The 24,876-nt window shown below is 38.5% G+C and overlaps 1 protein-coding gene across 1 annotated transcript in view; it reads left to right on the plus strand.

Moving 5' to 3' along the window:
- Positions 1–1,912: 1,912 nt before the first annotated feature.
- nrn1la (neuritin 1-like a) overlaps positions 1,913–24,876 on the plus strand; it is a 159,491-nt gene continuing 136,527 nt past the window's right edge. The window contains exon 1 of the mRNA XM_057837782.1: positions 1,913–2,069. Coding sequence (XP_057693765.1) covers positions 2,024–2,069 — 46 coding nt within the window. The 5' untranslated portion in view covers positions 1,913–2,023. The remainder of the gene's footprint in view (positions 2,070–24,876) is intronic.

Consider the following 24,876-nt stretch of genomic DNA (forward strand, 5'->3'; position numbering starts at 1 on the left):
TAATTTTCTGCCAGAAAATGATTGCAATTACAAATGCTTTGGTTGTAATACCTTCATTTATTTAGCTTGAAATGAAAAAAACACAAAAGAAAAAAAAAATCATTATCATTTTACACAAAACTCCAAAAATGTTCTGGATAAAATTATTGGCACCCCAGCCTAATACTTGGTAGCACAACCTTTAGACAAAATAACTGCCAACGACCGCTTCCGGTAACCATTCGTGAGTTTCTTTCAATGCTCTGCTGGAATTTTAGACTATTCTTCTTTGGCCAACTGTTCCAGGTCTCTGATATTTGAAGGGAGTTCTCCAAACTGCCATTTTCAGATCTCTCCACACGTGCTCTATGGGATTCAGGTCTGGGTCTGGACTCATTGCTGGCCACTTTAGAAGTCTCCAGTATTTTCTCTCAAACCATTTTCTAATGCTTTTTGAAGTGTGTTTTGGGTCATTATCCTGCTGGAAGACCCATGGCCTCTTAGCGAGACCCAGCTTTCTCACACTGGGCCCTACATTATACTGCAGAATTTGTTGGTAGTCTTCAGACTTTATAGTGCCATGCACATGGTCAAGCTGTCCAGTGCATGAGGCAGCAAAGTAACCCAAAAACATCAGGGAACCTCCGCCATGTTTGACTGTGGGGAATGTGTTCTTTTCTTTGAAGGCCTCTCTTTTTTCCCCTGTAAACTCTATGTTGATGCCTTTCCCCAAAAAGCTCTATATTTGTCTCATCTGACCAGAGAACATTCTTCCAAAATGTGTTTAGCTTTCTCAGGTAAGTTTTGGCAAACTCCAGCCTGGCTTTTTTATGTCTCTGGGTCAGAAGTGGGGTCTTCCTAGGGCTCCTACCATAGAGTCCCTTTTCATTCAGACGCCGACGGATAGTACGGGTTGACACTGTTGTACCCTCGGACTGCAGGAGAGCTTGAACTTGTTTGGAATTTAGTCGGGGTTCTTAATCCACCATCCGCACGATTTTAATTGGAATCTCTCGTTAATTTTTCTTTTCCGTCCAAATCTAAGGATCTGTATCTTTACACTTTTTGATGACACTGCGCACGGTAGACACAGGAACATTCAGGTCTTTGGAGATGGACTTGTAGCCTTGAGATTGCCCATGCTTCATCACAATTTTTCTTCTCAAGTCCTCAGACTCTTTTGTCTTCTTTCTTTTCTCCATGCTCAATGTGGTACACACAAGGAAACAGGACAGAGGTTGAGTCAACTTTAATCAATTTTAACTGGCTCCAAGTGGGATTTAGTTATTGCCACCGCCTGTTATGTGCCACAGGTAAGTAACAGGTGCTGTTAATTACACAAATTAGAGAAGCATCACAAGATTTTTCAAAGAGTACCAATACTTTTGTCCGTTCCATTTTTGGAGTTTTGTGTAAAATGATAATTATTCAATTTTTTCCCCCCAATTCTCTTTTGTGTTTATTCATTTCAAGCAAAATAAATGAAGATATTACTACAAAGCATTTGTAATTGCAATCATTTTCTGGGAGAAATTGAGCATTATCTAACTGGATTGCAGGGGTGCCAATACTATTGGCCAGCACTGTAATTTTTGCATTAAAAAAAAAATGCCTGTAATTGCAAGTTTACTATTGACAGCATAGGATTAATCGCGATTAAACATCTTAATCGCTTGACAGCACGATAATTAATATAATATTTCAATACGATAGGTCATGATAAAGTGGGCCGGTCTGTGGCATGAAACTCCCGAGCTGAAAATGAGTCCCACTCCGGCCCTGGTGCAGAGGCAGATGTGGTCGTGCTTTGTCCTCCCCTCCCTCTCCGCTCCTTCACTTCTCTTCTACACTCCTCCCCCTCCAGTTCACAGACTCGCCCACCCCATCAGAGGAGCGCACTGTGCAGCCTCTCACTCCGGACGATAGCGCTGCACCAAACATAAGAGAGAAAAACATTTCATTGATGCGCGACAACTAACTTAATTTGTTCTTCAACAAAGCGTCGAGAATCTTCTCAGTGGTTGCCGGGACACATTTCAGCATCATGAACTCTGCGTGCTGTTTCTTCGTGCCTGTTGCTCTCATTCTGAGTAAGTACTTCAAAAAAGCCTTTGTAAGTTTAGTGGGTACTATATGGACCACTGAAATAGTTTGGATAGATAGATGCGTCCTCCAAAAGTGGTGTTCTGCAGGTGCACATCTGCACGTGTTGCCAACGTATTTATGAATAGGTTTGAGGTTGCGTGGATTTTATGGACTAGCGCACCTGACTGCGTCTCACTGCAGATGGATGCAGAATGATGAAACTTCCTTTTCTGTCATATTTGAGTCCGACCCATCACCAGCAACCAAGTTACACATCCACCTTTAACTTTTAAGTCCAAATGATAACTATAAGCGGTATCACACTAAATTCATTTCATGTCCAAGTCAGATCTGCGCTTAAATGCTCATTTTCTGCCATCGTTGTCATCTTCTCTTGCTGCTGACAGTTGAATAAAGATTAGGAAGGGGGATAGCGGATGTCCCTCAGGAGCATGACGCCTTGAGGGATAGAGGGAACAAACAAAGTTCCGCCATGGAGATAAATGATGAATGGATAGCATCTGTCCGCCTCCTCTCTTCCCTATTCCTCGCAGTGGAATCTCTTGAGACTTTCCTTAGCTTTTTCCATGCAAAAACATCCTTTCTGACAGTTCACTCGCCCTCACTCAATATTTGTCACATTTATAGACTTTGATATATTACATCATGTGTTAGAAAGTACCACGCAGACAAAAAAAAACAAAAACAAAAAAAACAGGGAAACCCTGCTCTGTTTAACATTGGCTATATGATGGCGAGAGATGTCCAATCTATTTGATCTGGATCGACGTAGCGATTGGTTAAGCATGATCGAATCAAAATCGTTCGAAATACAACACATCGATTAAAATCGATATACCGTTTTGTTAACTTTTTAGAGAGCAGTCATATAACTCATTGGCTGCCGTTGACGGCACTAGACGTCCAATACATTTTGACTGGGAAAGGCTGGCAGAAAATGAATGCTGACAGCCATCCAAGTCAAATTGGACTGGGCCTCAATGTCACCTAAAGATGAGCATTCATAGCCATTCCTCCCAGTTTAAATTAAATTAGACGTCAATTTTGTCAGTGGCAGGCAAGAATTAAATATTTTGAAAATAAAATACACATGTATAAATATATATATTTATATACTATATCTATACAGTATACATATATATATATATATATATATATATATATATATATATATATATATATATATATATATATATATATATATATATATATTAGGGCTGTCAAAATTATCACGTTAACGGGTGTTAATTAATTTTTTAAATTAATCACGTTAATATATTTGACGCATTTAACGCACATGTCCCGCTCAAACAGAATAAAATGACAGTAAAGTGTCATTTCCACTTGTTACTTGTGTTTTTTGGTGTTTTTCCGTCCTCTGCTGGCGCTTGGGTGCAACTAATTTTATGGGTTTCAGGCTTCAGCACCATAATTATTATTGACATCAACAATGGCGAGCTACTAGTTAATTTTTTTTATTAAAAATTTTACGAACTTTATTAAAACGAAAACATTAAGAGGGGTTTTAATATAAAAGTTCTATAACTTGTACTAACATTTATCTTTTAAGAACTACGAGTCTTTCTATCCATGGATCGCTTTAACAGAATGTTAGTAATGTTAATGCCATCTTGTTGATTTATTGTTATAATAAACAAATACAGTGCTAATGTACAGTATGTTGAATGTATATATCCGTCTTGTGTCTTATCTTTCCATTCCAACAATAATTTATAGAAAAATATGGCATATTTTATAGATGGTTTGAATTGCGATTGATTAGGATTAATTAATTTTCAAGCTGTGATTAACTATATATATAACTATATATAACTATATAATATATTAGGACACATTTGTCTTACAAATATTGATATTGTGGCCTACATGATCCAAAACCTGGCATCTGCGTATGTGGATGCCAGGTCTTTATGAGGTTAAACATTTTACATTTCCACAAATAGTCACTTGCCCTTCTAAAGGGTTAAAAAATAATCATTGACAATGTCTGAAAAGTTTTCATCAACGAAATTGTCCAAAACATAAAAGTTTCTAAATTGATTTGGGTAAAATGCAACTGTGTTACAGCATTGTAGTAAGTTGATCGAAGGTCCTTGAATCGAATCATGGCAGACTCTGTAATACTGGCAAATATTGTATCATTGAAGAATTGATCTTGTGTCGTCATGAAATTGGCACTTTGATTGGCATTCATCTTTAGTTGAAATGTTAAGGTCTTTAAATCACAGGAGTAATTTATTCTTTAACACGCATGATGCATATGTCAACTAGAGGAGTGAGTCAGTTCGTGCATCCTGAAAGATAAAAATGACACCGAATGACGTGGTAAGCAAGTGATTCACCTATTTTAGTCTGTTCTACAATTCATGTGCCAGCGCTGGCTTTTGGTTGCAATCTTTTACATGTTGCTTTTCCGTTTGCAGCCTTCGCTGAAGTTCAAAATGGTTTCCTATTGACTTAAGTTACAAATACATTAATCAATTTATTCAGACTTGATACACTTACGAACAGCATTGTTACTTTAAAGCCCCACTATGGCTTTCTTGTTTCAGCCCAGCCCCCTCCATGTTTCTGAAAAATGTACAGGATGTTAGAAAAATTGAAGCCACTAAAGTGTCCTCATTTTATTAGTATTATTAACACTTTCAGGGACAGTAGTCACTAAAGTCGGCAGCTATTCAAAAGTACTTTTACATTTAACCCTTCATAGAGCAAGTGACCTTTTGTTTTAAAAAAATATATCTATATTGGCTATTATTATTTTTCAATTATTAAAAATAAATGTATTGATCGATACAATGTTAATAAATTCTATGGCTGTCAAAATTAACGCGTTAACGGGCGGTAATTAAATTTTTTAAATTAATCACGTTAAAACATTTAACGCAATTAACGCATGCGCGGAATGACTCACACAAGCATTGCTGCGAACAGGCTACAATGGCGCCGTTTGAAATATATTGAGAGCTAAGGGCAGAGACAAGCAAGTGGAGTGGACGCAGGTGTTACCGGCACCCGCCAAGGGTGGCGCTGTTATTTTCAATGTGATCAGTGAGGAAGAAAGTGGTCGAGCGAGAGAGGGAGCGAGAGGGTAGAGAAAGTGCGCAGTTAGCGCAGGCTCAAGTGCTGTGTCCCCCACATGCTTTTGTTTTGTTATTAAACGTACCCACAAAAAGCCATCCAATGCCTCTCGGTGTTTAGATGTACACCGCCGTCTTCCTTAGGAGGAAATCGGACGAACTGAGCCAACCGACGACAACGAGCCAACATCTAATTGCCAGTCCATAGCATCGCCAACTACCAAAAAGGGCGAATTGGTAATGCAGGCATTTATTGGAACCGCGCTATTTAATGGAATAAGCGGTGGCATCTCTTCTATAACTGTTATAACTATTGTGGCTATCGACATGGGGAAAAAAATCACTGGAGACGATCTTTTTCTTAACACCATGTATTGTAATCAACGCAGAGAAGATATACCATTTGCAGCAACCACTGTGACTCATGGTTGCTCAAATTCCCATCATTCACTTGGGCAATTAAGAACATTTAAGTCGCTACAGTATCATTTAGTGAAAGCACAACAAAAATAATATTCCTATCTCTCAAAAATAAAATAATGTTCACAAAAAGAAAAGCACTCATTGCCAAGAGATCTGGCATTCCCAATCAAAATAGCTATGCAAAATAATACTCTATTCAAACATTAAGTTTAGCTCAACAAATACACTAGATGGCAATATTTAGTCACAATATACAAACTATCAAAATTACTATAGCTTGTACTCACATTTATCTTTTAAGAATTACAAGTCTTTCTATCCGTGGATCCCTTTCACAGAAAGAATGTTAATGTTAATGCCGTCTTGTGGATTTATTGTTATAATAAACAAATACAGTACTTATGTACAGTATGTTGAATGTATATATCCGTCTTGTCTTATTTTTTCATTCCAACAATAATTTACAGAAAAATATGGCATATTTTAGGATTAATTAATTTTTAAGCTGTGATTAACTTGATTAAAAATTTTAATCGTTTGACAGCCCTAATAAATTATAAATTAATTAAATGAAAACATAAACAGAAATACACGCTGGTTATGGCACAATTCTTAATAGTATTTAACCACTGCATGCCATTAATGTGATGGTGATTTGGTTTGGGCATCTTTTGAATTTGAACGGTTCCGATTCCACATTTCGATTGTGGTTCCAAACGATTCTCTATTCCAAATCTTATAATAGGTAGGGTGAAAAAAATATTGCATAGTTTGTATTAATTTCTTAACTACAATTAACTTTGCTATAAATTTTTCACAGGGCTATTTTTAACTTGTACATAAATATTAGTCTTTAAACTTGAATATGATGAAGTTTCTTTTCACAGGAGTGCACTTTCACAAAAATGTTTATTTTTCAAAAGCTCACGGAGAAAACATTTACACATATTCTTTTGCCTATGCTTTAGAGCGTCTTTTGCTGCAGGCATTATTACATGTCATTGAGCTCCCACTAATGGGCTAACCTGGTGCAGAATATTAAACCAACAAACAAACTAAAAAACAATTTGTAGAACCCAGTCCAGATTAGCAGCTAGTACAGTATGAACTGCCTTCTCAGGCAGTAAGTGTTCTGGGTAGATAGTGTCTTCTGCAGTGGAGAACACACGTTCACTGGGATTAGATGTAATAATACGATTTATTCTCGTGCTATTCCATCCATCCGTCCGTCCGTCCGTCCGTCCACCCGCCCGCCCGCCTGTTCGTCCGTCTGTCCGTACAGACCCACTGCTTTTTCTGGGGTCAGGTCACGGGACAACAGAAGACAAACGTAATTTATTGTTTTACATACCTGGTTCTGACTAGTTAGAGGTTCGGCGCAGCTCGTCAAATATGCGGCACTCAGCTATGCACTACTCTGCACTTGTATTTCATGAAGACGGGGGTGTATAATCATATCAGTTGTACAGCCACCTTTGCATGGTATAGCTGTGTTTCAAATGTTGCACTGAGCAGACTGGTCATTTTTCTTTGTGAAGTTGAGCCAAACGTTTGAGCGCCGCCACACAGTGAATACGATTGAAATCAAGTTGCAACGCACAATCACACACTTCATGTGGCTTCTTCTTCGTGGTGTTCGGCAGCTATTTTTTATAGTCGGTGGGCAGGGTATCAAAATGGAATCGAAATAAAAAATTCGAACAGTTCCGGGAGAACCGGAGTGTTAGTCCCGGATCCCATCAATGCTCGATGCCCAACCCTTACGGTGATAGAAGTCTAATTCATTTAAACTGGGAGAACTGGCTGTGAATGCTCATCTTTCAGTGCAAGGTTAATTTGCCCCTCCTTGTCAAATGTCTACCAATGTCAATGGTAGTCAGTGAGTTCAATGAGAACTGTGTAAGTGGACAAAAAAAAAATGCATTTGTGCGTGAAAATTTGTTAAATACAGTTCATAAGGTACAGAATCTCCTGTGATTAGCAGGTGACCAGTTTTGAGCAGAGGGTACGAGGCCAGTTCTTACTTGAAGTCAGCAACAGAATAGGATGTGGCTCAGCTGCAACCATAATGAGAAGAGCAAGAAAAAAAAAGATTATTATTAACTAAATCAAACAGCATAGGTGAAAAACCCATTTCCATTTTAGGTATGTTTGAATTGCCATGAGCGCCTAAAAGTCACTGCTGCACCTGTGATGCTTGAAAGAAAATTTGCTACGCTGTTCCGATCCGTTTACAAACACATAATAAGGTTAAAAAAACACAAAAGGAAAAACAATATTTTTCAGGGCAAAAAAGGGAGAGCGCAATAAATCACCGATTTGTACCTGAATACAAATAAGACAAGAAGTCAAGCTGCAGAATTAGCCATTTGAAATTGTGAGGAAAAGTTAAACAATGATGCTTTCTTGGCCTAAAGTGTGTTTGAGTTTGTAATTATTGCTCCATTAGTTTAAATGTGCATGAAAACAGTAAAATTAGAAATACTGAATATTCCAATTCAGTATGTATTATGGTTGGAGAAAAGGAAGGAAAGGTAACAAAAAGAAGAGACCGCTCCCTGTGTTTTTCGAGCTCATCAGAGACCCCCAAAATAATGTTAAAAGCTGTCCACTGGTAAGGAGAGGATTATATTTTAATTGTTCTCCCCTGAGAACAACAGTGCGTCTTTTCCTCCCATATGTTCCCTTGCGTGAGCACAGACACTGCAGGTGGAAGTTCCTTTGTTGAAACACTTGTAAAGGTCAATTGTGGCGTTTACTTTGCTGTCCGTGAGAGCTTCTCTGTTCAGTTCTCATAACCCTTTTACCAACTGTTTTTTTCCCTATCACTAATATCAGCTGAGTTTTGAGGTGTGTTTAAAGATGCAGTGACAAATGGTTACTATTGTGCACATATTGTGTGCGTGAAGTGAATCGACGGCGTACATCCAGTTTGCACTAAGTTGCTACTTGTTCAAAATTTCCCTGTTTGTCATCTTTATTCTACCTATTGAAATGGATGAAGGCCTCCTTGTCTTTTGTTGGCACAATACTTGTGAAGTTCTTCCCTTAAAACTTCCTTCGACCTTGAAGAAATGACAGGTTTTCTATGCACCAACTCCCTCCATTACATCCTTTCTCTTTCCCCAGTCAATTTTATTCTCGACGATTAAGAGCTTTTTGGCAATCTCGCTTTTTGCTTTTTGCTTCAAATCACATTAAAGCGAATGGTGTGCTAGTACGAGTAAGTGACCCATGATGTCCTGACTTTTTTTCCGCCAGGCTTCATAATTACAGGTCATGATCTTTGTGGTTGCATCCTTCGTCCCTGTGGCTTTTCTCTCATAAATGCTTTTTTTCACTTGTTCTTTGGCTAACTCTTCATATTACACCACTCATGTTGAATGGTCCCAGGAAAAAAATAGTACACCTTTTCAATCTCTGTGTGTGTGTGCCATTGAAAAATGACAGCATTGACCTTGGATGGTCACTGTGAATAAGGTTCACATGTAATCCTGGCAAACGTTGTGGGTGAGCATTTGCGATGAGGTGCAAGTTAATACATACTCACCAGAATCCTTGTTAAGCAAACTTGCGGAATAGAATGAGATGAAGAACATAAAGCTGCACTTGATTAATAGATTATATCCTTTCCTTCATTTTCTAAATACCACTTGTAATTAGGGTCAGTGGTTGGGGGCCCAGAGCTTATACCAGTAGTTCTAACATGAGACTCAATATATACAGACCTGATCCAAATTTTAAGACCAGTTGAAAAATAGCTCAAATTTAAATTTTGCACATTTGGATCTTGGTAAAGTTTTAGTAGAGCTACAATATGTAAAAACAAGAAGGGAGAGTGTGACAAAAAGCATTTTGACAAAGCAATGTATTGAAACAAACTGAAACTTTTGACCACCTGATAAACAGTCTAAGTTCAACCCTTAAAAGTGGTGGGACGTGCGTCCTGCGCGCATGTCATCTTTGAATTTTGTCATGTAATTACATCATCCACATGCCGGTGGTTTGTCTCGTTTGAAAGTGCACAAGTTGAGGTTTACTCTCATTTTTACTTGAAGTCAATTGACCAAGTAAAATGGGAAATAATGTCATCTGAGTTTTATAAATTTATTGCCCTCATAAATAAACATTAAAACGCTGCACAGACTACGGGTTTATCACTGTACTTCCATCACTTCTTGTCCTTTTTCAAAAGTGAAAGCACCATTAAAAACTACATATCCCAGGATAAATTGTGAGGTCACAAAAGACAGATGTAATGTGAACACTTTTTAAAAAATTGCTCAGTAAGGCGCCACCTAAGGCGTGGTAGCGATCAGCTGGTTGGAATTGGGCGAGCGACTTTGAAACGTGCCGAATGAATCGAAAACTAAATTTCATCAACTTGAGGAAGAGGATGGACCAGATTTGTCGTTGTTTTCTTCGATGAGTTGGCGAGTTAGAAGAGTGACAGGCTGACAGCAGTGCGCAAATGGCGGAAGAGTGGGCTGTGTGACGTAGTGTATAACGTAGCCATTTGTCTTGTTCAAGGGGAAACTGAGTGGCATGCCTGAAAAAATTGAACAGAACTAGTTTATTGTCAATATTTTTGAAAATACTTTTTTTCAATGTTATATTCGATAATTTCCCCCCACTATCAATCTTTTCAATTTGTATACAGATGTGTAAGGGAAGCTTGATTTACGGACTTCAGCATGGTGATGGTGAAGTCTATGCTTCATAGTATGCATATACTTTTTATAAAGTGATTGGTGCAATACCTAACTTCACGAAGAGATATCATCAAAATCCTTTTTTGAGTTAGATGACATATATATATGGCGGAAAACACAGACAAGGCTGAAAAAGCAATTTCCTCTTTAAAATAAACTGCTGTATTTTAAGCCAAAAGAACTGTTGTATTTGATAGAACAATATGCCTATATGCTGCTATAGCAGTTCCATGGCACATTAAGCCCCCAAACTATTTCTAATTTGTCCGTTTTACCCTGAAGACCCCGTTTACAGACACCGCACAACCGCTTTTGTTTCAACCCAGCCATAAAAAGAAGGTAAGTAATTATATTTATTATACGAAATGTCTGTCATTTTTGGCTTAGAATCATTAATTGATGTCTAATATTTAGTTAAAAAACAACAACAAAATTATTCACTCGCATATTTTGAACGTTTAAACAAATTACGTCACAATGAAAAAAATAGTGTCTGTAAATAAGTAATGGTATCTATCTCATAACTATCGCTTAATTTTATTTTTTTTGTTACTATGGCATTTTCCCCAATATTGTAAATGATAAATAATTGATCCAATTAAAGACAATTGAGAGAGAGAGAGAAAAAAAAAAAAACGTTTAAAAGGGTAAAATATATGAAAAAATCTCGACCACTCCTTGATGTTTGCACCGCGATCCTTGTTATATTACCATGTTTCACCCATAAAATCCCCCCAAAATCCGGCTGTGGCCATTCACAGCTGTGTCTCCACACTCAGTGATACATGGAGTTTTTGGATCAAAACAAGGTAAGTATGTGACAATATTTTGTTAAAATCATGGCGTATTTAAATATGCTCTCTCATGCTCTCACCTACAGTTAGGGTTTCGCTTTTTTAATTTATTATTATTTTTCAAATACTCTCCTGTACAAAATTTTTCTCCCCCCCGAAAACTGAGATTTTAAGCTTTCCAATGATGTAACACACATGAATATAGGACAATTTTGAAATTTGGCCAAATTGGGGGTCTCAGACCGGAATTTCAAGTCACCTGAGTGTTTTCCGCCATATAAATATAGATAAAACCATCCCCACACACTATTTTGCACTATGTGTAAAGGCCCAAAACGCCTATGACCATATCTGCTGTTTCTGTTGAATTATGAAATATAAAACTATTCAGTCGTGTTTTTTTCTGTTGAATTTTTATCCTAACAAGTTGAACAAATATTGTTAAGCTTCAAAACTGTTCTTCGTGCATGTTTGGTTGTCAGTAGGTCATCAATTGAAAATTTTGACCAAAATTATGGCATTTTTGTTTTTGTTGTTGTCTTTTTGGGTCCAAAATGTTCATTCTAATTGGCCGGTGAAGAACACAACAGTTTGGACATGAAGGTTATGGTGTCCTAAAAAGGGAACCAACCAAACCATTGTAAACAATTTTTTCTTTGAAATATAAAGGCAACATAAAAGGCATGCAAAATTGGACAAAATAGGCCCGGACCGTAGAGGGTTAAAAAACAAGAACAAAAAACTTTCTGAGAATGCTGAGCTAGTCAAGCTTTTGATAGTTTTCTATTTATTCTTGATGAATGTGGATCAGAAAGTCAGAAAAGTGTTTTCAAGAATTTGGAATAACAAATTCCTCCAATTTTGGTATGACCCATGTGTAAATATGCCAAATTTTGTGGCTTGTACTACATGTACTTGCAACAGAGTATTAGAATTGCGACAAGTGCACACAACGTAAAGTGGAGTTGCTGTCCTCTTTCATAATCGCTCTAATTCTATTAACTGCTAACTCTTCGTGTGTGCGTGCATGTGTGTGTGTGTGTGTGTGTGTGTTGGGGGGGGGGTGCGCACATGTCTGTATGTGAGAGAGAAGGAGCGAGAGACCACATTTGTACCCAGTACATGCTTGAAAATGAATATTGATGCCGAGTATTGTTTGGAGAAAAATAGAAGCCAGTCATGGTCTGCTAGTAATTTGTTAATGGCATTTGCCGAGAAGTACCTCAATTACACACACACCTACATACATCCGTGGGGACAAAGCTTTGGATTAAAGACTCAAGTAGGTCCATATTACAAAAATTAAGACTGCTGAAAGATGAATTTAAAATAAATGAATTGTCTTGTAGTAAAACGTAAAACACACGAGCACCACCAAGAACTGCTGGATTATCAGTGACTCACATCCTTAATACCATTTCATTATACCATTTAGGATACATGTAGTTCCTCACTGTTCTCTTGAGTTTAAATATGCTCCTTGAGGCACTGAAACATGAATCGCCAAGTGCTTCTTTTCACCATAGTTACCACCACTCTCATAACACACACACACATACAGCAAAAAGAATGGCATAATAAAGAATAAACTAACAGAGGTGACTCTCACACTGAGGAATTGTGATCATAAATCCACCATCTATCCATTTTTTCTAGAGAGAGTGGCATACACCCTCGAGTGGTCACCAGTCATTCAATTGCATGGTACAATTAAAGCCGGATTTAAACATACAAAGCATGCAAGATCAGGTTTAAAGTAAAGTTGATCTGCTGATATTGTTTGCTACATGTAGTATTTTCTGCACAGACAGTTCTGAGAACACTAAATGATTTTCAAAAAGAGTAAGAGTTCTCCAACTACAACTACAAAGTCAATTCCAATGAAGTTGAGACATTGGGTTAAACCTGTACTTCTCAAATAGTGGGCGTGTCCCTCCTCAGGGGGGCACAGAGTGATGCCGGGGGTGGCACATGTGTCCTCGGGAAACATACTTTGTGTTGTACTATAATAAAGTGTAATTGCACATCCACCAAACAAGAGCATACAGCAAAGAGCACTTGACATACTGTATGTTTCCTCGTGTTAGCTCTTCATGACGAAGCGTGTGTAGCGTTTGGCTTTTACTTTACATACAGTGGGAGACGAGGAAAGACCAGTCAGTTTACTGTCTCTACAAATGTTTTGAGTGGACAGCAGGAAGCCAAATCAATTAGATGTCACTGAAAGACATTAAACCCCAATCACACTGATGAGCTGCTTGATTTTTTCCCCCCAGCGAAAACGTGCAGAATATTGCCAACAATCGTCCCGCTTTGTCAGTATTACATTAGTAAACCAGCGAGCACTGTTGGTAAAATATAAGGTGGCGCAAGTTGTTCCATCAAAAGTAACCCCACACCACAGCAAAGGAGCTGCACTGCATGCAGCAAAAATAAAAACTGTCCCAATCCAATAACAAAGTCCTTTTTGTTCTATGAATTTTTCATTTTTATTTTTTAGGTCAGATTGTTTGGCATATATTGCCCTTATGAGTTAATGTTGCTAATCAAGTTGAATATACAGTGGTACCTTTACATACAAAGTTAATTTGTTCCAGAACCTTATCGAAATGGTTGTATGTCGAGCAGGATTTTTCCATAAGAATACATTATAATCCCATTAATCCGCACCACAGCCCAAAAACCTACACTAAATCATTAATAAATACTGCTGGTACTATTACAAATGGCAATTACACAAAGCAAAACAAATAAAATATAAATAAAAATCGGAATAATATAATTAATAATAATAATAATTCCTGTATTAATGTAAAAAATCGGGTTCTAATATTGCAGATGTTTTTTTCTGTACCCGAACGCATCGCGTGGCTGACATGACTGCGAGAGGGAGAGTTTACTTTCACTTTGGCAGTCTGTTGGCGTTTTGTGTTGGAAAAGTTCTGAAATAAATGATAAAAACCTGACCAAGCTGGCGATTTCGTTGGCGATGTTACCACAATAATAATTGTCATCTTAACGTATAAAGACTGGCGAACGGTGGTCGGAGGAGGACCACGGAGATGTATTGTTGAGTCAGTTCACGGATGCGCACCCCACCCTCATATTTTTCTATAGTTTGCATCTTCATTTCAATGGTAAGCGTCACCTTTTTCCTTGATTGACCACCTGTACCAACCTTTTTGAAACCTGTGTTGATTTCTCTCACAAGAAAATTTGCCATGCGTCCGTCTGCGGTGCTGTCATGTCGTCGTATTTCGAGCATGTCGTCGGATGTAGAAACAAATGGTGAGTCAAATTTTACGTTGAATGTGGAAAAGACCGTGTGTTAAAAGCGATCATATTTCGAGGTACAGTACCACTGTACTATTATTATTTACTGATTTTATTGAATTCAGTTTTTCAGTATGATTTTTCAGTAGCCTAACGATACTATTTACAGTGGTGGCGGCGAGTGGTGGGGGCGTGAAACATTAATGATTTGCTGTAGGGTGGGCGTAACAAAATAATTGAGAAGCACTCTGTTCAACAAATAATAAAATAAAATAATTTGCTAATCATGTTCAACCTATATTTAATTGAACACAATACAAAGACAAAATACTTTCTGTTTAAATGGATAAACTCAGGAAATTACAATTTTATGGCTGCAACAAGTTCCTAAAGAGCTGGGACCAGGTGAAGGATACTGCGTCACATCACAAAAGGGCCACAATATCCAAAAACTATTTGAAATGTGGACACGTCAGACCACAGTGTGTATTTACTCTCTCTAATTAGGGTTGCCAACAGTCCTGGATTGCGCGGGACAACCCAGAATTTAGGAAGTTCTGATTGGTACCATCGCCAGCCCTACCACCCTACCACTAATCCTTGTGAGGATTAGTGGTAGGGTGGTAGGGCTGGAGCCTTTACCAGATAACTATGGGCAGGAGGCAGGTTAAACCCTGAATTGGTCACCAGCCAATCACAGGGCATACAGATAAACACCCTCTCACACTAACACACACAACAATAGAGAATTTTGAGTGTTAATCAGCCTACTACGATTTTATTTGGGATGTGGGAGGAAGCCGGACTACCCGGAGATAACCTACGCAGGCACGTTGAGAACATGCAAACCCCACACAAGAAGGCCCGATCCCATGATTGAACTCTTGATCTCAGAACTGTGATTGGGACGTACTTACCATCTTGCTTGCATGTTCAAATGTAATTATTTTGTATTAAAACAACAACAAAAAATGATTCAAATTTATACTAATGTTACCAAGTGTTACAGGTATGTGGAGCCGACGCCGGCTCTACGCAGGGACAAGAGGGGGCAGTGCTCCCTCAGATAAATGTGTTGCCCCCTCAAATAAAAATTTTAGAAGTTGAGAAAGCATGTTTTTTATGTACTCACAAAATGAATACATTACAAATTGACAGATTAATCTGCAGTAGTGGAAAAAAAATCTGCCGCAAAAGGGACACGAAGACGATATAGTATCAGTTTTCTCTCATCTTTCTTTCCCTCCACTGTGTGTATTGATAACAGTGTACAGATAACAGTCGCTACAACAGGATGGTCTGCGCGCTCACAGCCACCAGTAAACATCCAGTCACACTGTTAGTAAATAGTGTTATACTTGTACAGCGCTTTTCCACCTTTCAAGGCCCTCAAGCGCCTTACACTACATCGCCATTAACTACTGGTGACACAGCACCAGGAGCAACTTGGGGTTCAGTATCTTGCTTAAGGATCCTTAGGGCGGAGAATCAAACCCACAACCTTTAGGTCGGGGGACAACGACTCTACCACTGAGCCACACTAACTTAGTATGTAAATAAGCCTAGACATCGCCAGACAATGTGGTGTCAGGTGTCAGCGCGGCCTCTAAGGATGCCACAATACTCGTTATTATATTGAACCGTTCGATACGCCCTCTTCGATTCAGTACGCAAACACAAGCTGATATGCTATCCCCACTCGTACATTTTAAATAATGACTGTCTTTGACAGTCTCTGACTGACATTGTTGCACGGGTAAGTACAACAATGTCCGCCAATATATCGTTGCCAACTTGGCTGCCTTGATTAACTTCGCTTTGACAACAGACAGGTTAAGACCATGGGTCACAGAGAGCTAACTCACGGCTACATGATGAAAAATGAGTGACAAATTAAGAGTGCTGTACTTCAAACTCGTCCTGTTTATGAAAGTCGATTGTCAAATGCTGGTGTTGTGCAGAAATGAGCAGACATGACTTCTGTGGCGTTTATTAACTTTTTTTTAATGCCCGACAACACTCGCGCGCACACACTTGATATCATCAAACAACAACCTAGATGTGCTACGTTAGATCCCCCCAAGTTCCATGCCAATGGCTGCGTGAGCCCAGAGTGATCATGGGACGCGTAGTCCATATACTACATTGTTGAATTAAAAACCGCCATGACTGAATAGAAGTTAAGCAGGCCAAATCAATCCATACCAGTGACTATAGATAATGCTGCAAATATTGTTAATTCAGTACGTAATACAGTTATATTTTCTTCAGATCAGTAAGAAGAAAGCACATACATATTATGCACTATAATGCATGTTTGTAGGCATTGGCATTGTTATTTTTGCTTTTTAGCAAAAAAAACAAAAACAAAAACATAAAAAACACTTGTATTTTTTGTTTCAGAGCATTAAATGTATTGAATCGAATCGAAAATCGTGTCCCTATAATCGAAAATCGTACCGAACCGTGACTTAACTGTATCGTTGCATCCCTAGCGGCCACGGAGCAGGTAGACTTTGAAGAAGCAGTTGCGTTTTCTCAGTTACAACAAGCAGAGAAATAAATGGTAAATGGAGAGTACTTATATAGCGCTTTATCTACAGTCCATGTCCACTTCACATGACAGACTGAAGACAAATCACCGGTGTTTTACAGACCCCTACGTAAAGCCCCACCTCAGAGTGTAGTTCTGCACTGCTTTGTTTCGTTAAATCACAACAGTTTTTACAAAGCCTTCTTACGTATTTTCACTTCAGCTTGATGCTGCTCACAAAGAGAAATGTAAATTGGCCCATGAGAAGTCCATAACAAAGAACTTGGATGAATTTGTGAGTTTTTGCAAAGGGAAGTTGGAGACCGATGTCTGTTGACTGTTGTTTGGTTGCTAACAACCCCCCCACCCCCCAAAAAAAAAAAAAAAAACAAACAAAAAGAAAAGATGAAATGTTCTGTTCTATATCTGTTGTTTTATAAATTAGTTTGAAAAGTATTTTTTATTATTATTTATAAGACTACGTACTCAGGAGACAGTTTATTTGAGAATTAGGTCATCCGGTTGAGATATATGTTACAGTATGTTAATAAAATCTGGATGAAGGATATTTTATTCATTTTATTATTCAGTTTCCCCCTTTTAAGGGATGGCCACCTTATTGTGGTCAAGGGGTTTGCGTGCCACAGTGACCTTAGGAGCTATACCAGCAGGAGCTTAGTCCTCAGGTGGGACACCGAAGTTGGACAGGTCTGAAGGTAGAGGCCTGACTAAGTGTAATTCATTTCTCTAGTTTGGGGTTGGACACAGCTAACAACCCAATTCAATAAACATAATTCGGTTGCTATGAGCACTTAGGGGGGTTCTGCAGCGTGATGTGTACATATGATACCCCCTACATATTTCTGACTGCCCCCTCATACATGCCTACCGACAACCGGACCTAGCTGGAGCTTCAATTGTTTCTTATTTTGTCTCCTTAGAGTTGTTTTGCCTCTTGGTATCCCATTATAGATGAGAGAGGATGTTGTTTAAATACACCTGCACGAGTTGCAACAATGTGAAGTGGCGTTCCCATTAAAAAAAGATGCGCTCGTCCCAGTGGATGCACACATAAGCCCTGTGTGCTCGTATGTGTTTGCATGTCCCATCACGTAGTAGTCTCTGGAAGGTAAAGGAAGTTGGCCTGGACAAAGCCTAGATTGCTAATGATTTAAGACTGATAAATATACTGCTTATTTGATATTACGATCATTGTTATCTTTGTTTCTTTGTAATTTTGTTTTTGTTTGTCTTGTTTTTTTTTTTTCATGTCTTAAAATTTCCTGATGGAATTGGCCTGTGCTTCAGGCAGCTTTCCTTTGAACAAGCTCTATTTCATTATTTTATTATCTATATCTTGAAGTCAAAACTAATTTTGGGAAGGTTAAAATGCCTGCAGGCATAACAAAGAACAGTGTCCTTGCACTCTGAATATTCAGTCCATTTGTGATGGGTATGCCACGAGCACATTGTTTTGCTTGTCCCCCATGATTGTCCTTGGAGATTTTGTAAGCTGTTGTTTGCACAAATGAGCTATAATAAACAACAAATTCTACACAATTTAAATGATTTTAGTATCAGGTTGCATGTTCAATGCAGCGCTGTCCTTGGGTAGTATATAAAGAGAATGCAAGTGTGATATAATGGCGACTATGATGATCTGGCAAAGGAGGAAGTTCAGGCCCACCAGAGCCAGTATACTCTAAACAGACAGACTGTAAAAGATAACAGTACATCTTAATACAAAGAAATTTGTTTACAAACATCAACTCTGTAAATTACCGTATTTTTCAGACTATAAGTCGCAGTTTTTTTCATAGTTTGGCTGGGGGTGCGACTTATACTCTGGAGCGACTTATGTGTGGAATTATTAACACATTTTTATATAATTTCACATGTTGTTTTAGTGTTTTGGAGTGACACTGATGGTTTGGTAAACTTGTTAGTATGTTCTTTATGCTATCGTTATCTGAATAACTCTTAATAGAATGAATGAATGAATGAATGCTTTATTTTGGACATGAGAAAAATAATAAAAATGATAGACAAACAAAACAAACGAAAAACAAAATGATTTTTTTTTTTTTTTTTTTTTTAAATCAGACAGAACCAATGATATTCTTGAGATAACAGAAACAATAGTTAAGACAATAATAATAATGATAATAATAACAAGATCAGAATTTATTCATTGTGTCCAAAAAGGAGTAGGATGAAGCATTTGCTTAATAGCTATGTTATGTTAGCATATCGGCCATGTTCGCATTTCGTTGTTCATTCATCATGTAACATTATCATACTATACACTTATTCAGCATGTTCTCTATTGTATTTTTATTTTAAATTGCCTTTCAAGATGACATATCTGTTCTATGTGTTGGATTTTATCAAGTAAATTTTCCCCAAAAATGCGACTTACAGTGCCTTGCAAAAGTATTCGGCCCCCTTGAATCTTGCAACCTTTCGCCACATTTCAGGCTTCAAACATAAAGATATGAAATTTAATTTTTTTGTCAAGAATCAACAACAAGTGGGACACAATCGTGAAGTGGAACAACATTAATTGGATAATTTAAACTTTTTTAACAAATAAAAAACTGAAAAGTGGGGCGTGCAATATTATTCGGCCCCTTTACTTTCAGTGCAGCAAACTCACTCCAGTGGCCTATACTACGAACCGAGTTCAACCTCCCCAGAAGTAATCCAGTTTACCAACGGGTAACCGGAGTTGACAAAACCTGGTTGTCTAGTTTGTGGTCAATCGGTGCTACGACGCTGATTATGAGGTTGATTAGTCGAACCTGTGTCAACCCAGTCAGAGTTACTGCGCGTTCACATAAAAGGGGGCGGTGACCAGAGTCAAACACTACTTGTGACGATGGCACGGGCACCTTACTTCACGGAGGAGGAATGCGCGATGATCATGCGGAATTATGAGGAATTAAAATCCACCTTCACCGCGAAATCCAACACCACTTCGGCGAGTAGAGCGCAACGGGTCTGTTGACAGCGAATTTACAGATCGTGTGATTTGTGAGTGCGTCAATATGCCAGTTTACTTATGTCCATGAAAAGAAATAAAGCCTGCTGTCAGGACAATAAAATAAGATTTGGTACATTAACAGTAAGAAATAATTGTCACGCATCACCACACGAAACAGGATGATTGTATGTTTAGTCCCCTTGACTGTACGAATACATATGTTCTTTTTTTTAGGTTGGGCCTAAAAAATCCAGCCCGACCCGACCCGAGTCCGATCAATAAACTTGATTTGCAGGCCCGAGCCCGACAACAAAAAAAAATTATGTTATATTTGTGAGGACTGCGGGGATGCCATGCATTGTTGCGTAAATAAAAGCCCGTCTTTTGTAACGATTTTTCACAGTTAAACAAGACTGTAAGATGCATATTCAATAAACTTTTATATTTGTGCGTCTGTCCTATCAGTGGATTTGACATTTAATTTAATCTCCTCGAGTTGGCAGAAAAAAACGCAAGTTTTCTCAATGTTTAAATAGTCTACATATTTCAATGATTATTGTAAATGCATCAATTTGAAGCGTTTCCATACCCCACTCCGAATCGCACGGCATACAGTGTTCATACGCAGATATTCAGCATCACCGATGGAATACATATATTGTCCCTGGCGAAAGAGCGCACGGACAGGCACACACAATTTGCGCGGTTGTGAGGGCCTGACTCGGCGGGTTACATTAGTGACGTCTGCCTAGATCAGTTGGCACAGGTAAAGAATTCCCTCAGCTGAAAATCTATATCTTTCATGGAGAACATCTTCCGGGTTCGCCAGCGGATTCTGGCGGTCCCGAAATACCCGTGCCCTCCGGAGAGAGCCCCTTACAATCCGCGCGCCAATGTCGTATGGGTCGTCCAAGTACGCTGTCATTGTCAGGAGGACACGTCCGCGGAGGAGTGCTGTTTAAATAAAGCGTGGTTAATTGGAATCCTGATGTTAAGCAAGATCTAACTCTGACACGACCAGGTTTGGCGTGTGGCGTGTGTTGCCATGGCAACACTTCTCGGTTCCAACATATCCACCTTTCGTAGTCTCGCATAGCCGCGAACTTACGTTGCACGTGATAAAGTTACTCTCGAAGTTACCCTGCTAAGCCAGAAAACCGGCTTCGTAGTATAGGCCACAGAAGTTCAGTGAGGATCTCTGAATGATCCAATGTTGTCCTAAATGACCGATGATGATAAATAGAATCCACTTGTGTGTAATCAAGTCTCCGTATAAATGCACCTGCTCTGTGATAGTCTCAGGGTTCTGTTTAAAGTGCAGAGAGCATTATGAAAACCAAGGAACACACCAGGCAGGTCCAAGATACTGTTGTGGAGAAGTTTAAAGCCGGATTTGGATACAAAAAGATTTCCCAAGCTTTAAACATCTCAAGGAGCACTGTGCAAGCCATCATATTGAAATGGAAGGAGCATCAGACCACTGCAAATCTACCAAGACCCGGCCGTCCTTCCAAACTTTCTTCTCAAACAAGGAGAAAACTGAGCAGAGATGCAGCCAAGAGGCCCATGATCACTCTGGATGAACTGCAGAGATCTACAGCTGAGGTGGGAGAGTCTGTCCATAGGACAACAATCAGTCGTACACTGCACAAATCTGGCCTTTATGGAAGAGTGGCAAGAAGAAAGCCATTTCTCAAAGATATCCATAAAAAGTCTCGTTTAAAGTTTGCCACAAGCCACCTGGGAGACACACCAAACATGTGGAAGAAGGTGCTCTGGTCAGATGAAACCAAAATTGAACTTTTTGGCCACAATGCAAAACGATATGTTTGGCGTAAAAGCAACACAGCTCATCACCCTGAACACACCATCCCCACTGACAAACATGGTGGTGGCAGCATCATGGTTTGGGCCTGCTTTTCTTCAGCAGGGGCAGGGAAGATGGTTAAAATTGACGGGAAGATGGATGCAGCCAAATACAGGAACATTCTGGAAGAAAACCTGTTGGTATCTGCACAAGACCTGAGACTGGGACGGAGATTTATCTTCCAACAGGACAATGATCCAAAACATAAAGCCAAATCTACAATGGAATGGTTAAAAAATAAACGTATCCAGGTGTTAGAATGGCCAAGTCAAAGTCCAGACCTGAATCCAATCGAGAATCTGTGGAAAGAGCTGAAGACTGCTGTTCACAAACACTCTCCATCCAACCTCACTGAGCTCGAGCTGTTTTGCAAGGAAGAATGGGCAAGAATGTCAGTCTCTCGATGTGCAAAACTGATAGAAACATACCCCAAGCGAATTGCAGCTGTAATTGAAGCAAAAGGTGGCGCTACAAAGTATTAACGCAAGGGGGCCGAATAATATTGCACGCCCCACTTTTCAGTTTTTTATTTGTTAAAAAAGTTTAAGTTATCCAATAAATTTTGTTCCACTTCACGATTGTGTCCCACTTGTTGTTGATTCTTGACAAAAAATTAAAATTTTATATCTTTATGTTTGAAGCCTGAAATGTGACGAAAGGTTGCAAGGTTCAAGGGGGCCGAATACTTTTGCAAGGCACTGTATACTCCGGTGCAACTTATATATGTTTTTTTCCTCTTCTTTGGGCATTTTATTGCTGGTGTGACTTATACTCAGGTGCGACTTATAGTCCGAAAAATACGGTAGTAAAGTGGAATTAAACATTCACAAAAAAATAAATGTTTTCCAAGAACATTTTTGATTTAGTGAATAAAAGAACATGATATACAAAATTAGCCGGAATCTCTTTTCCTTGTATGAACTGAACAAGTAAAGCTTGTTCACTTAAAAAAAAATTGTTCACTTAAAAAAAAAAAAAAGAGAGAGAAAAAGGAAGGAAAGAATTTAACCAATAAATATAGGGTAACTATTTTCAGTCTCTTTATTTGGGTAAATTTAACCCTTTAAGGTCTGGGCCTATTTTGTCTGATTTTGCATGCCTTTGAAGTTGCCTTTATATTTCAAAGAAAGAATTGTTTACGATGGCCTGGTTTGGTCCCTTTTTTTGTGACACCTTGAACTTCATGTCCAAACTGTTGTTTCATTCACTGACCAATTATAAATCATCATTTTGGGCCCAAAAAGACCAAAAATTCCAAAATCGTTTTGTCAAATTTTTTAATATTGATGTCCAATTGACAACCAAACATGCGTAACGAACCGTTTTGAAACTTTGTAATATTTATTCAACATGTTAGGATGAACATTCAACCAAAAAAATTTAGAATAAATAGTCTTATATTTGACAATTCAACATAAACAACAGGTATAGCCATAGGCGTTTTTTGCCTTTATACATGCTCTAGTCAAAACAGGTTATATACAGCAGACCGAACAGTGAAAAAATATATACCATCTAACACAAAAAGTGTTTAGAGGCCATCTCTTTATGAGTTTAGGTATTGCGGCCCATCACCTGATGAAAACTATGTACACACAATCAAGCTTCTTGAACACACATTTATATAGACAAATTGAGAAGACTGATTGTGGGGAAAAAATATATATACAACATTGGGAAAAAAAGTATTTTCAAAAATATTTACAATAAACAAGTTAAATTTTTTTCAGGCATGCCACTCCGAAAAGCAGTTTCGTCCTGGAATTCGACACAGGGCGACATCACACAGCCCACACTTCCATGGGGTGTCGGTCCTCTTTCCACCCTTCCATTTTCATTTCACTTTACTTTCATTGTCACTATAAATGTACATGAAAAAAAGTCAGTATTTATGAAAATAATAAAGTATAAAATAAAAATATATACAGCAATAAATAATAATGGAAATCTATATGTATGACAATAGAAAGAATACCATAGCTGAATATGTGCTACATCCCTAATCTTCATATAGAAAGAAGATCATCACAATTATAAATTCCTGCCTTGGATACACACAGTGCACGTACGACTTTGATCTGATATGCACATTTTATTATTATATACACAAACACACACTTATATTGCATCAAAATTAACTTTGTCTTGCAATATCAAAAGAAACTTTCAAAAGAAACTTTTTCAGCATCAAAAAAAAAAAAGTGAGTTTGCTTACCTCTGCTCGTCGATGGCGTCAACCACGTGTTCAAATCCGTCACTATCTTCACTCGAGGACTCTTCCGAAGAAGACGATGATGACGAATTTGGACCATCCTCTTCCTCAAGTTGATCAAAAAGCACAATTGCCTGCGCTAAATTTAGTTTTCCGTTCATTCTCAAAGTCACACAAAGTCGCTGCTCGAGCCACACGGCCGTCGCTCGCCCCCTCGCTGCTTCAGAACACTCCTCCCTCTCGTTCGGTGGAACCTCGCACGGCAGTTATATTTATTTAAAAAACGCATTTTGTGCTTCCACTGTGACTTCGAAAGGGTTCGTTTGATTTGTGTTTTTTTCATGGAGCTTCCGTTTTGAAAAAGGACAAGAAATGACGGAAATATAGACATAAAGAAATGATCCATGCAGCGTTTTAATGTTTTTTTGAGAGGACAATAAAACTATAAAACTTAAATGACAATATCTCACGTTTTAGTTGGTCGATTGACTTCAAATAATAACGAGAGTAAACCGCAACTTCCGCACTTTAAAACGAGACCAACCAACGGCATGTGGGTGACGTAATTAAAACGTGAGGGCGCTTCAAAGACGTGCGCTGAGGACGCGCCGGCGCGTCCTTCGACTCTCAAGGGTTAAATAAAGTATACTGAATTTTATTTATTACAAAAGCTATGAATGACTGAATTGATTATTTTCATTCAATTTTACATTCATCACTCACAAAAAATGAGTTGAGGGTGGTTTAAGTCGTCAGCCCGGCATGACTCAGGTGGGAGAGTGAAGGACTCCAAACCTGACAGATGTGGATTCATTCTACAGCCTTTGTGACAATGTTAAACATCTTTACGTGGGTGAAGGAAAAGATAGCATTGAGGCCCTTTTAGTACCTCA

The sequence above is a fragment of the Corythoichthys intestinalis genome, chromosome 5, assembly GCF_030265065.1.
Source record: "Corythoichthys intestinalis isolate RoL2023-P3 chromosome 5, ASM3026506v1, whole genome shotgun sequence".
NCBI classification, from domain to species: Eukaryota; Metazoa; Chordata; class Actinopteri; order Syngnathiformes; family Syngnathidae; genus Corythoichthys; species Corythoichthys intestinalis.